Genomic DNA, 13,795 nt, shown 5'->3' with positions numbered 1-13,795 from the left:
ATTTAGTGCTTGGGGGGACACTTTTCTCCGATCCTCGCTCAAAATATATGCTAAAGTTTTTTTTATGCTAAAGATTCACATTTAGGGCGCTGTTGTCCAATACTTCAACCTTCAGCGCCCGGAAAGTACATACGCTATATAATTATTGTATATCGTATTCAGACAATTGTTTCAATCAGAAAGTTCTGTTTTGATATGGGAAAGGGGGAAGTGTTCAAGACGGAGAATTATAAACCTCTGGTCAAGAATTTTATATCATGGTGGTTCTAATGGCGCACTTTTCATTTTTATCCGCCGCCATTTTTGAGGGCTTTCAAGCTTCTTTACAAAATTCCTGAAAATCACTTTTGTAAATAATTTTGACTATAATGATAAAGAATAATTTCAACTGTGGGTCGTACCAACATTTTTTTTTTTTTTTATTACCAAAATAAGAAAATTGTTGAAATATATTAAAGTATATTAAAATTAAAAAAAAAACATTACAGTAATTAAATTACAAACAATTATCAGCGAGTCTAAGATTATTTTTTCGCTCTGTATTTCTAGACTAGAAAATACATCGCATGAAGATTTCAGTTTGATCAGAGAGAAAAAAAAGTTTATCCCATAGGGGTTCTAAAGTTTCAGACTCATGAAACAATTCCGTTCTGAATAGGTCAAAATTTTATGGTATGTTTTCGGAGATACAAGGCAAAACCAACAATGGGTAAGCAACTTTGCTCTGTGTACTAAAATTTTTTCCTATTGTATTTCCCTCAATTTTTCTGTTATTCGTGTTTGTAGACTAAAGGCTATATCATATTCCTATTGAAGCCATTCCTGCCCATCCATGCCATCACTTTCACCTTTCCCTCTTCAATAAAGTACCCTCACTTGGAGCACTTAGTAAAGAGCAATTTGACTTTCACGTATTTATTTTCCGGTACCTTAAGCGGTCACATTGCGCAAAGTCGAATTCCACAAAAATATATCCTTTGATTTGCACTTCAACGTTCTTTCCAAATATAATACTCATTACCGTCACAAGTTCTATTCAGAACCATTGAAGGGACTCTGAGACTGCATTTCTGTTGCCCTCTCCGGAGATGAGATTCTCTAATCCAGGTGACAATCAGATCCAGCTGCAGTTAATTTTTAATAAATAAAAATCTTAAAAATAGAATTTGCCTGTTGGGGGGATAGGAAAAATTATGGTACGCTAATATTGTTCAGCCCTCGTTGTATTTTGGTTTAAATATGTGAGAAGCCATCACTGGCTGCAATCTAATCTCAGCAGTACATTCCGCATAATTCCCAGTCTGGTGGTCAGACATTAGGCAGGACAATCAGCGGCTGTATGTTGATGGTAATTATTAGTAGGGGAGACTAGCCCACGATCGGCAGGTTTTGACTTAATTACTTCTCGAGGAATTGAATCAAGCGTTAAGAAGTTGCTGAGCATGGCAAAGCAAAGGTAACATTCAATACAACCCTTGAAAAAGGCAATTAGAAATACTCCACCCTTGTTCCATCTGTTCCTTGCTCCACCCTTGTTCCTTTCCTGCTCTTCAGCTCAACCAGAATGTAATCACCCGCCTTGACTTTCTCAGTTTCAAATTTGAAGTTGCTCTTCTTCAATCTCCATACTGGAGTCTAAAAAGTGGTTGTATACAGCTCATATACGTCAGAATCGTCACTCCAATTGTAACTCCTGTTACGAGAAACCGTCTTTTGCTTTTTAGCCTTCTTCTTCTATTTCTCAACAGGCGGGCTTTTCAGCTGATACTATTTAGCCCTTTTCCTTCACTCTGTGGGCTACAGAGCTACTGGCTTGGTCGTCTCCTATTATTAGATATTCTCAGATATCTTTCAGTAGATCTTTTGACTCAAGGAGTTCAAATATAAGAAGATAGATATCGATTTCTGTGCTCTGTGTGCAGGTATAGTCGGCTAGGCTCTTAGCTGATGGTGAGATTTTGTAGTGTTTGAAGCACTTTAACAGTTTACAATGCAAAGTATGCTGTGCAGACGTCAGCATATTACATTCAAATAGGCAGTGGTCAATTGTTTCATTATTCATAATACAATACTTGCAAAGAGGGGACAGGGGAACTGAACCACTTGAATTAGGAAACTGATACGAGAATGCAAGAAAATTTAGTCCATTTGTTCCAGAACGTATTCTATGATAAATTTTAGAGAAGTACTTATTGGGAAAGGGGGAAAGAGTAGGATTTTTCTTATTAAACATAATATCTGATAGCCTCCATCGGTAAATATCTCTAATGGGGATTGGTCTCCCACTTGTCTGGTCAATATTTATAGCATTTTTTACTATTTCATCAACCTGATGATTACCACTTATACCAGAGTGGCAAGGAATATACTGAAGATAAGTTCTTATGCCACTTGAAGCAAGATTATTTATAATACTAAGACAATGATAAGTGTCAATATCCAACTGATACTGAGGAGCTGAAGACAGCAACTCAAGGCTTGATAAAGAGTCAGAATAAACTATAATATTATTTGAATTAGCAATCAAGGGTTTATTTTCCATAAGGTATTCTAATGCCATGATTATGGCATTTAACTCCGCATACATTATAGATACATTATTATACAATCTCTCACCCATTGCAATTTTCAGGTGAGGAAGGAAGGCACCACTTGCTACCTTCTCATTCATTTTGGACCCATCAACAAAGATTTGGAAATGTTTTTTATAAATGATTGTATTAAGTTCAGCAAATTTTTTCTTGACAAAAGTGATGGGGGTTAAATATTTAGTCCACTTTGAGAAATAAGTATTTATCATGGGGATTGACCGATTTCATGGAGAAGATGGGGGGAAAGTAGGTGAAATAGACTTTATGGGTACAGGGAACTTCTTCTGAGTACTGGCATACTCATCTGCAATGCCTCTATACATGGCTGGATTTCTTAACCAATTATGTAGGGTCTGTGAGCTATTGATTCAATTTTTGTAAGATGTTTTAAAACTACTTCACTCCCTTATTGTTATTAATCCACTCGCCATAACCAGAAATTTGGTGCTTGTTGGTTTTCTAAGACCAAATAAGAGACATTTTATCATTTTTTATTGTTTCAATTTTTTGTATCTGGGTCTTTGCATATGCACCATAGACGATGAGCCCATAGTCAATATGGGGTCTTATATGTGATTTATAAAACTGGAGTAAGGTTTTCTCCTTACATCCCCAGGGTGTGGAAAGAAGTCTTTTTAGTATAATTGTTTTTCTATAGCATTTTTTTATTGAGTTTGAAATGAGGAGGTGGAAATTCAGTTTTTGGTCAAGCCAGATACCTAGATAATTAATATGGTTATCTTGTGGAATAGTTGTTCCATTTAGAGTCAATCTTGCATTAACATGATTTCGCTTTCAGCGAAATTGGATTCCTTTTGACTTGGTAGGAGCAATGGGTAAATTTGAACGTCGAGAGAATTTTTCAGGATTGTTCTGGGTACCCGGCTGACTGACCGTATTTCAAACAGTAGGCTGTACGAAAATTGTGGTTCAATCCCGCTCTCTAGGCCTATAATGAAAGAAAGGTTGAGATGACTAGGGCACGTTGTGCGGATGAAGGATGATAGATTGCCGAAGATTGTTCTTTTCGACCAACTGTCGAAAAGATTATAAAAAATAAAAAGATAAAGAAAGTTTTAAAGGAAATGGGAACTTCGTGGGAGGGTGTAAAAAGGGAGGCTTTGAATAGATTGGGATGGAGGAGGAGCGTGCGCAGCTGTGTTGGCCTCAGGTGGCTTGGTGCTGTGGCGAGTGATTAGTAGTAGTAAGTTTAATATTCAATATTTTTCGGGATGGTGGGGGGCAGACACAAGAACAGCAGCTTTCATTCCGAAGTTAAAATTCTTCCTAAAAATTATTAAACCATTTTCTTTTTGCTCATATCTTTCACTTTAGTCCTCTCCGAAACCTGACTTTAGTGTATTTTTAAATGCAGTTGCGTCGTTGAGGGGGGTAAGGGAGGGAAAGTTGTCCCCCAATAATTTTGAAAAACTATAGTCTATTAAGTAGCTTTAAAATTGTCTCTGGTATTAAGTGAAAATTGACTCTTTACTATGACTAGATAATTTTTTTTTAGTTAATCTATGCTCGTTTTTAACATAAGGAAAACAAGAAAAATAGGGGTCTATTACAATTCATTTATGTTCCACATTAATGTTTTTTTTTCAAATATACTGTCTTTGAAAACTTATCGTCAAGTAGAAAATGTGAGCCTAGTTAATGGCAAAATTGAATATAATTTTATGCTTCCTGTTTCGCCACATTTGCTCAGATCAATTTTTTCACTGATATTTGATGTGCTTTTACTTTCTAGAATCTATCAGTTCAAGATTAGATCCTCTTGTTTTAAAACTTTCAAAAGTGGAAATGAATACACCCTCTAAATCTGAAAATAGGACATAAATGTAATCATTGAAGAATAGAAAGGTAGATATATAGTGAATATAATTTCCTGACTGAAAAAGAAAATAAGACTTAGTGCTTTTTATAATGATATCTTATATGCTTATTATGCTTTCTATAGTGCTTTTTTATATGCTTTACGAAATGTCTGCTGAGAATAGAATAAAGGGAATTTAAGCAAAGTATGCATATTTTTCTCGCATTTAAAAAAAATTGTGTACACTTATAAGTGGTACCAACCCATTCTCTTTTCCTATTGTTACCAGTTTTATCATGACGCACTAGGAGGCCGAGCTTTGCTAGTGAAGGTAACTATAGACACAACAACAATATTCAATGTAACCCCCCTCCGGGAATGTATACCCCCCTGAACTGATTTACACAAGAAAAACTTTTGTATAGTTTTTATAGAATTCGTTGTTTTTTTTTAACAAAAATAAAGATGCAAAGGGGAAGGTAATTTTCAAACTCTAGAAGTCAATTTTACCTTCCAATTAGCATCCCTGGCAAAATTTAATTAATTTAACGTTTTGTGCCACAATGATGCCAAGAATTATTCCGATTCTCCGGGTATTCTTTGTCAAACAATGCCCAACGGATAAGTTAACAATTATAACTTTATTTTTCGAATACTTTCAGTTTTGAAATACGGTTGCTATGTAAATGTGGGGAATATGTCACAACATAATGTTATACAATCTGTGGCAATACTTTGACTTATCCTGTATCTTTACATAGACAGCACTATTACGCTGCTTATGATTTTTGTTTTGGCTTTATGTGGCTCGATGATATCAATACTATTTATTGATATAAATTGGCGAACCCACAAATAAACCAAATAGATAAAAAATCATAAATAATATTTCTATAAATCACGTATATTAAAAGTTTAGCACAACAAATTAAATCTTACAGAGTCATTTTGATTAAGCATTAAAAATGCTTTTGATTAAGAGCTTGATTCTTGGCTATTAAAATAGAGCTTGGCTCAATCATGAGATTTAGCATCCTGTGCTGGGCGTACGCGTTGGGGGAAGTACAGGGGGATATGTACTGCAGTATTAGTGGTGAATCTGTCTGAAAAAAGCCGAGTGTATGAGACATTCACCATCGCCCACCCGAAAGCATGTTTACGCTACACCACTGTCGTCTGCAGCAGCTCATTGCTGCCAATTTTAGTAAAAGCCAAGCACAATCACATATTTATAATTGTTTAATATGTGTTTATTGTTTATAATGTATTGCGTAATGTTTTCAAATTCACCTAGTAGCGTGTTTGTCACTACTACTACTACTACAAACTCACCGCAGCACCAAGCCGCCTAAGGCCAACACAGCTGCGCACGCTCCTCCTCCATCCCAATCTATTCACAGCCTTCCTCTTTACACCCTCCCACGAAGTTCCCATTTCCTTTAAAACTTTCTTTATCTTTTTATTTTTTATAATCTTTTCGACAGTTGGTCGAAAAGAACAATCTTCGGCAATCTCTCATCCTTCATCCGCACAACGTGCCCTAGCCATTTCAACCTTTCTTTCATTATAGCCCTAGAGAGCGGTATTTAACCACAATTTTCGTACATCCTATTTTTGGAAATACGGTCAGTCATCCGGGTACCCAGAACAATCCTTAAGCAATTTCTCTGGAATACATCTAGCAAATCTTAATCCGCTTTTCGAAGCGCCCATGCTTCAGAGCCATATTTGACTACTGTCATCAATGTATTTTCTAATATTCTAATCTTGGTTTCCAGATTTATCTTCCTATTCTTCCAAACTTTTTTTAATTGTGAAAAAACACCCTGAGCCTTGGCTATTCTACTTTTAACATCTTCACTGCTCCCACCATCTTTACTAGTAATACTGCTACGATAAGTGAAACTGCTCACTTGATCAATCTTATCATTACGCAATGTCACCTTTTCATCTTCACTTATTCCTAGCCTTAGTGACTTAGTCTTCTTAAAATTTACTTTCAAACCCATTCTAGCACCTGTATGTCGCAAAACCTGAAAACGTTCATTCATCTTGCTTCAATTTACATCTAGGACGCTTAGATCGTCAGCATAATCTAGATCCAGAAAACCTTTTGTTCCCCATTTGGATCTGTTTTTTTTTATTGCCGTTCTTGTGCTCCTTAAGACAAAGGGTCTTAAAACGATCGATATAGATGGAGATAAAATAAAGACCTGCTTAACTCCTGATTTAATACAAAACCAGCTGCTAACCTAATTTCCTACCTTAACTGCAACCCTGTTATTCTCGTACATAGCACTAAAGGAATTTCATGGCGGGGCTGATGATGACCTGCCTTGCCTTTTCCACCTCTGTACTGGTAGATATGGGAATGTAACATATTAGCTGTGCGGTACAGAGAAACATTTTAATTAATTCCTCCCCCTTTCCTCTTTCAACATTTATCGGAAGCCTTACGAAGAGTAAGCAGTTTGTCCATTGTACTTTTGTAGGAATCTACCCCACCCCCACCTGAACAATGAATCACACCCTCCTCGTTATAGCGGATACGCAATTACAGATCACGAAACGTATCGTAATTTCATTATTAATAAAGCGAATCAACTTGGTTGAATCCAGTACTACCACCGTGTGGCATTACTTCTTTTGCAACTGGGAAGCCTAAAATAAAGTTATTGATACTTTTAAATTAGTTAGCTTCTCAAGATTTTAAATTGATTGCAAATCCATCCTCTTCGGGGTAAAGCCGGAGTTTGGTGCCCTAAACCACCTAAACTGTCACCCAACCACCACTGCTATTTTGGCGTCTGCCCCCCCCCACCCCCCTCCTGGAAAATTTTCTGCCGGCGCTCCTGTCTTTCCCTCATTTTCCGAAAATCCAGAAAATTTTCTCTGGCTCGTAGCCTTTGATGAGTAACTCTAAAATTAATGAATATTATATATTTGGAATCTGCATAATAAACCAATTTTTTTAATCTATATCTTTTGATTTCAAAATTCCGTTTTTGAGGTTTTGATAGAAATTTCAAGGGAGAATTAAGGGACGTGTGAGGGGGGGGGGGGGCTATTTGCCCTCAAATCTTTTTTTTTTTGGTTTAATACGATTACCCCGGGAAAAGAAAAAGTCAAGCTTTAGCACAAAGAGCGGGAGATTGAAGAAGGAGAAGCCCGCATCATATACGGAATAGTTTCGGTTTGCTTTAAGTTTTAATGCTGCTCCTTATTTTCAGCTGAAAAAAGTTTTTTTTTTGTATCTGTTTCTGAGCGTTTTTCAAAACATGCCAGGAAATCCACTCCCCCCCCCCCCCCTTTAAAGTTTGCTTTGGAAACTTTATACCATCAGGAAGTTTTTCCCGTGAAAGACCCCCCCCCCCCAAAAAAAAATCCATAAATTCCAGAATAGCAGGTACTGTATGTGGGCAATGAGCAAATTGCGTAGAATTCAGCCCTTTTCCCAGGGACTAGGAGGGTCTTGTAAACATGGGCAGCGCTGTTCAGCGCAACAGCGCTGCCCAAGTAAAGAGCGATATGGGCACAATGTATTATTCTTTTTTTTATTTTTTAGACCAGGACACTTCGTGTTGAAGAAGTTGTCTCAGAAACTTCAAAAAGGGCTCATTTGATTGGAAATTGAAAGGGGTACTGCCCTTTTTAATAGTCAAAAGGGATTGGAGGGCGACCAACCCCCTCCCACGCCCACCATTTGCCCACACACATCCAATCAAAATTCTGAGATTGCCATTTTGTTCAGCGTAGTTGAAAGGTCCAGAAATTATGTCTTTGAAGATGACAACCTCCCCCCCCCCAGAGCCCTCAGGGCAAGGATCATAAGTTATGCCCTGGGGGCATATAAGGTTTTTATGGAAAGGGTGGTCGTATGAACTTTGGAGGTGGCTATTTGGATTGGTATTCAGAAGTTCTATTACATTTTTTAAGATACAAAGTGATCGGATGGCTGATACCCCACATTTCGTATTTTCCCGAAATGCATTGATAGAAATTTTGAGATAGCTATTTGTTGTCGTAGAAACTTTAAAAAGGGATCATTGATTGAAAATTGAAAGGGCTGGTGCCCTTTTAATAGTAAAAAGTGGTTGGAGTGCAACAAGAACCCCCCCCCCCCTACGCTCATTGATTCCCAAAACAAATCTAATGAAAATTCCGAGGATTGCCATTTTGTTCAGCGTATTTGAAAGTTCTGGTAATTATGTCTTTGAGGATGACAATCCCTCCTCTCTCCCCCACAGCCCTCAACGCAAGGTTTTTAAGTTATGTCTGAAGGGCTTATGGAAAGTGTGCTCGTAAAAACTCAGGAGGGGGCTCATTGGATTGGAAATCAGATTTTCTAGTGCACTTTTTAAGAGTCAAAGTGATCGGGTGACAGAGGCTCATTTAATTAAAATGTATAGTTCTAGCTCCCTTTTAAGAGTCAAACCTGATGGAGATGAACTAGCCCACCCCCCCTCCCTGACATCGTCTAATCCCGAAACGTATTCAATTGAAACTGTGAGATTGCCATTTTGTTACCAATAGTAAAAAAATCATATAACAATGTCTTTGGGGTGGACACAATCCACTAGAGCCCATGGGCAAGGGTTGTAAGCTATACCCCGGGGCACATAAGGTTCTTATGGAACGGCTGGTTGCATAAACTTTGGATTGGATGGAGCTCGTTTGATTGGAAGTCGGAAGTTTTAGTGGCTTTTTTAGGAGTCAAAAGTAAATAGAGGGCAATCAGCCCAACCCCCCCACCCCAAGCCTATCATTCTCCAAAACAAATATTGTTCAGCATTGTTGAAAGGTCTAGTAATTACGTCTTTGGGATGTCAATCTCCCCACAATCCTCAGGACAAGGACTGTAAGTTAGGCAGTTCGTTCATTATTTAACACATAGTATATGTTATTGAGAAAGGTATGCATGTTTTAACTTTACTTTTCATGAAGACGAAGGGCATTCAGATGACCCTTTCAGAGAATGTTGAGGGGAGTGTTGAACTAAATCAAAACAAATTATGTATATACGGGCTGTCACAAGGATGTAACACAGGAATGACTTAGTATATTAATTTGGAAAAGTCAGAAAATGACAAGGGAGGTGATCAAAGAAGGCAATATTTGCATGCTACCAATACTACTACAACTACTACCGCTACTAATACCACACTACTTCATTTACAGCAGTGAGGGAAAATTTGAACAAAATCAAAAGGCGCTATGTGGACACACATTGTCAAAGTAGGATATCTCAAGAATAGTTTGGGCAATAATTTGCGCTTTACTGAAAACGAAACACGTTTTTAGTGTTTTCACTTTTTTACTTTCTAAAATAAAAAATTATCAAATTTTAAGGAATAAACAGCAGTATTTCAATTAAACTGACAATCCACGGTCATTTTTTTTTTAAGTAAAGCACAAATTGTGTTCTGGTCTTGAGAAAGCATGGGGTTTATTAGCCCTACTCATGTTAATTTTTGCTCGTTTTGAGTTTAACTCGGCTATTTATTGTAATGTCTGTTCGTTTTGAGTTTCATTTGCTTATTGATAGTGATTTGCGGTAGTTTTACGTTTGGGAGATTATTTGACTTTATTTCTGCCCATTTTTGGCTTAATCGAGCTCTTTACTTTTCTTTGGAAAAACTTGTTTTGTGGAAAAAGTTTTTTAAATTAACTTCTAAAGACATATTCATTGGACCTTTCAACTATGCTGAATCAAGTGGTTGTCTCAAAATTTTGATCAGATGTCTCAGGGGAGCAAATTGGGAGTGGGGATAGTCGCCCCTCCTTCTTTTTAATCATATTAAGAAGGGCACTGGAACTTTTCATTTCTGTTCGAATGAGCCCTCTCCTGGCCATCTAGGATCATTGGATCACATAATCACCACAAAAAAAAAACAAAAAAAAACAAACAAATAAACACGCGTCCATGATCTTCCTTCCAGTAAAAAATAAGAAATTCCACATTTCTTGTAGTTAGGAGCTAGAAACTTCTACTGTGGGGTTCTTAGATATGTTAATTCAAAATAAAGCTTTTTGAGGGTGCTTTCCGTCTTTTTCCAAAATCAGGCAAATTTTTTCTGGTTCGTAGCTTCTGATCAGTAGTATTAAACTTAATGCATCTCATATATTTCGAACCAAAATATAAATCCGATTCTTTTGATGTGATTATTATTAGTATAGTAGAGCTTTTGGATATTATAATAGAGATTTGGGAATATTATAATAGAGTTTTTGAAGTCTATTATTATTATAACAGTTTTTAGAGTTTTGGTTACCATTAGGCCGAGACGCTTCTTACTTACAGTTCGTTGCCACGAACTGTTTTATACTACTCAGGTAAGTCACACAGTTTGTTCAGTTTTCTTGTTACCTAACATCACTTCTTCTCAAGGCCGTGCCCAGAGGGGGTGGGGTTAGGGGGGATACCCCCCCCCCCACAAAAAATAAAATGTTTGTCTGACTCGTAAAAACGTTACAAAAATGGATATAAACTAATTTTGTATGCGTTTATTGAGGTTGCTTCCAACATTAACAGCAGCAATCTCGTCCTAATAGCTTCTGTTCATAGTCTATAAAAATCAATAGCAAAAGGGTTCTGATGAACCAGACAATTCCCAATTACTAATGTAAGTGTGAAAATTCCGTCAATGCAATCCCTGCCCCTCTCCTTAATATCAAACAATAAAATAAGGCAACAATGGAGTTATCTCACCCTGAAGTTGCTAATCTACTCTCACAGTAATAGGTATTATGGTTGAGGGCAACTAATCTGGTTCACTCTTTATTAGGTGAAAGCTACTGCTGCAACCATGATAATTATGCGAGCAATTTTGGCTTTTATTTGACTTGAATACACAAAGCTAAGCAAAAATTCATTCAACTAAATTATTCTACAGATGCATCAAAAGATGAGACACTTTCCTAAAAACATAATGAACATAAACTGTAACTCATTTCAAAGACAAGATCTTTTATTTCTTAACAATCCTGAAAATAGAACATTTGTCCAAAAAATTAAGAAGAGCCAAGAATCCCTACTTTCACAAATCAATTTGAAGTCTGTTAGAATGAGCCTTCTCCCAGCCATCTAGGATCATTGGTTCACCTAACCACCACAAAAAAAGCGACAAAACAAATAAACACACCTTTGGCCTTTGGTTCAGCATAAACTTGCTAAGCTAAGCGAATTCAAATCTCCTGGGGCTTTGGCGTAGCATCTTTTTTTACAGCAACTTTTTACTCAAGCAATAAGAAGTTATTGTCGCTTTTAAAAGAAAACTCTTTGTCTTGCGAGCCTTTGAGCTTTTTTTTGGTATTCCTCATAGGCTATTGAATCTATTGTTAGTTCTTTCTCCTCGCACAACATTTCTGTAAGGTCAAATGGAAAGCCGTGTGTAGCCTTCAATTCCCAAGCAGTTGCCCCTGGAAAGACTTTGCAATCACCAAGTTCGACAACTTTTTTTTCGAACACACTTCTTCCATCCGAAAGAGTATCTTGGAATAGTTTTTCTTCTTCATTAATGATGTTAATGATCTTCTCAGGATCTTTTTTGATCTCGCTGAACTCTTCTCCTAATATATCGATCACAACATGAACCAATGATCCGAAAAATTTTTCCTTTGCCTTTAGTTTCTCGGTGGCAAAGTGTACACCACGGCGCAAAATTCGTCGGAGAACATATCCTTTTCCTGTGTCACCTGGTATTCCTCCGTCTGACAAGGCTATAGTTAGGCATCGTATGTGGTCTGCAACTATTCTGTAGGCCATATCAATTCCTTCCTTATCTTCAGCTCCACATTTACCGCAATAAGCTGGCATGTTGGTTCCCTTTTGAATGGCATCAAACAAAGGAGTGAAAAGCTCCGTATCGTAGTTTGATCTTTTTTGTTGGACAATGGAGACTAATCGTTCTAAGCCCATTCCACAATCAACATGTTTTTTCTGCAAATGCCTCAGGCCATTAATGTCTTTGGTGTATGTAAGGAAAACAAGATTCCAAATTTCTAAAACATCTGGGTCACCTTTGTTTACAAGATGAGCTGCATCACGACCACCGATTCGATCAAAATGGATTTCAGAACAAGGACCGCAAGGACCGATCTGTTCCATTTCCCAAAAATTCTCATTTATGGAACCACAAATGATATGTGATTCAGGAAGGTTGAGTTCTTTCCAAATATTTTTAGTTTCCAAATCAGGGTTGAGAAACGAGGATTCGTTACCACCAAAATACGTAACGTAGAGTTGATCTTCGGGTAATTTCAGTTCTTCTGTTAAGAACTCCCAAGCCCATCTGCAGATTTCTTCCTTCCAATAGTCTCCAAAGGACCAATTTCCCAGCATTTCGAAAAATGAGTGATGATAAGTATCGTGGCCTACATTTCTAAGATCGTTGTGCTTGCCACCAGCACGAATACATTTTTGGGTGTTGACTACGCGGGTTAATTTGTCCATTTCGCTACTAGGGTTTATTATACCCTTGAAGACGGGCTGGAATTGATTCATTCCAGAATTCGTAAATAAAATGTTTTGATCTTCCTTGGGAATTGTTGAAGAGGATCTAAAAAACTGATGTTGTTTTTTCTTAAAAAAATCCATAAACCTTTGCCGCACTTCACAGGCAGTTATCTTATATTGATCATTATTATCTTGCTCTATTTGAATATGCTTCTGTGAGGCTTGAGTAATAGTAATGTTTTCCTCGTTAACTGGTATGGGCTCATTTTCCTTCCTGAAAAAAGGACGTATTTGTGTCATAAGAAAATCCATAAACCTTCGCTGCACTTGACGAAACTTTTGCCGCATGTTGAATTGATCCTTATTATCTTGCCCTATTTTAATATTCTCCTGTGAGCCTGGTTCAATAATAATGCTTTCCTCATTAGCTTGTTTGGCCTCGTTTTTCTTCCCGTCATCATCTATGGAACCTTTATCTGTTTTGGACTCTCTATATTTTTTTACTACCCACCAGATTGCTATTCCAGTACCTGTGACTGGAATCCCGACATGAAATAGTTTAAACACAGAACTGTATGTAATCATTTTTTCTACTAAGGGTCATTGACTATTGACTACTGAGTTATATTGTGAAAATGACGTCATGGTTTTTATCCAGATATGACGTTTGTGTAAAAAGTTATGTTGCTCATTATACACTGCTATGTTGTCTATACAGTTCGAAATGGCTTTAAATAATATGACGTCATAGTGACATAAATTCAAACTTCAGTTACGTTGTGTATAAAATCGCTTATAGAAACATATTTTGCTTATGAAAAGTTTGTGCTCAATCTGAGTCTCTTGTAAGTCCAAAAATTTAAGACCAACCTCCACAAGAGGAATGATATTGCTGTTCCCCTGCATCATCTGATCTTCCACAATTTTTCA

General features: G+C 37.1%; 1 protein-coding gene across 1 annotated transcript; it reads right to left on the bottom strand.

Moving 5' to 3' along the window:
- Window positions 1-11,674: 11,674 nt before the first annotated feature.
- Window positions 11,675-13,450, bottom strand: LOC148946974 (alanine--tRNA ligase, cytoplasmic-like). The gene has a single exon (XM_089096474.1). It carries the CDS (start codon window positions 13,448-13,450, stop codon window positions 11,675-11,677), a length of 1,776 nt encoding a protein of 591 aa, XP_088952600.1.
- Between the last annotated feature and the right edge of the window lie 345 nt (window positions 13,451-13,795).

The sequence above is a fragment of the Artemia sp. Qi Xiang Cuo genome, chromosome 11 (genome assembly GCF_049724085.1).
Source record: "Artemia sp. Qi Xiang Cuo chromosome 11, ASM4972408v1, whole genome shotgun sequence".
In the NCBI taxonomy this organism is placed as follows: domain Eukaryota; kingdom Metazoa; phylum Arthropoda; class Branchiopoda; order Anostraca; family Artemiidae; genus Artemia; species Artemia sp. Qi Xiang Cuo.
This window is presented reverse-complemented; position numbering and strand designations above follow the sequence as displayed.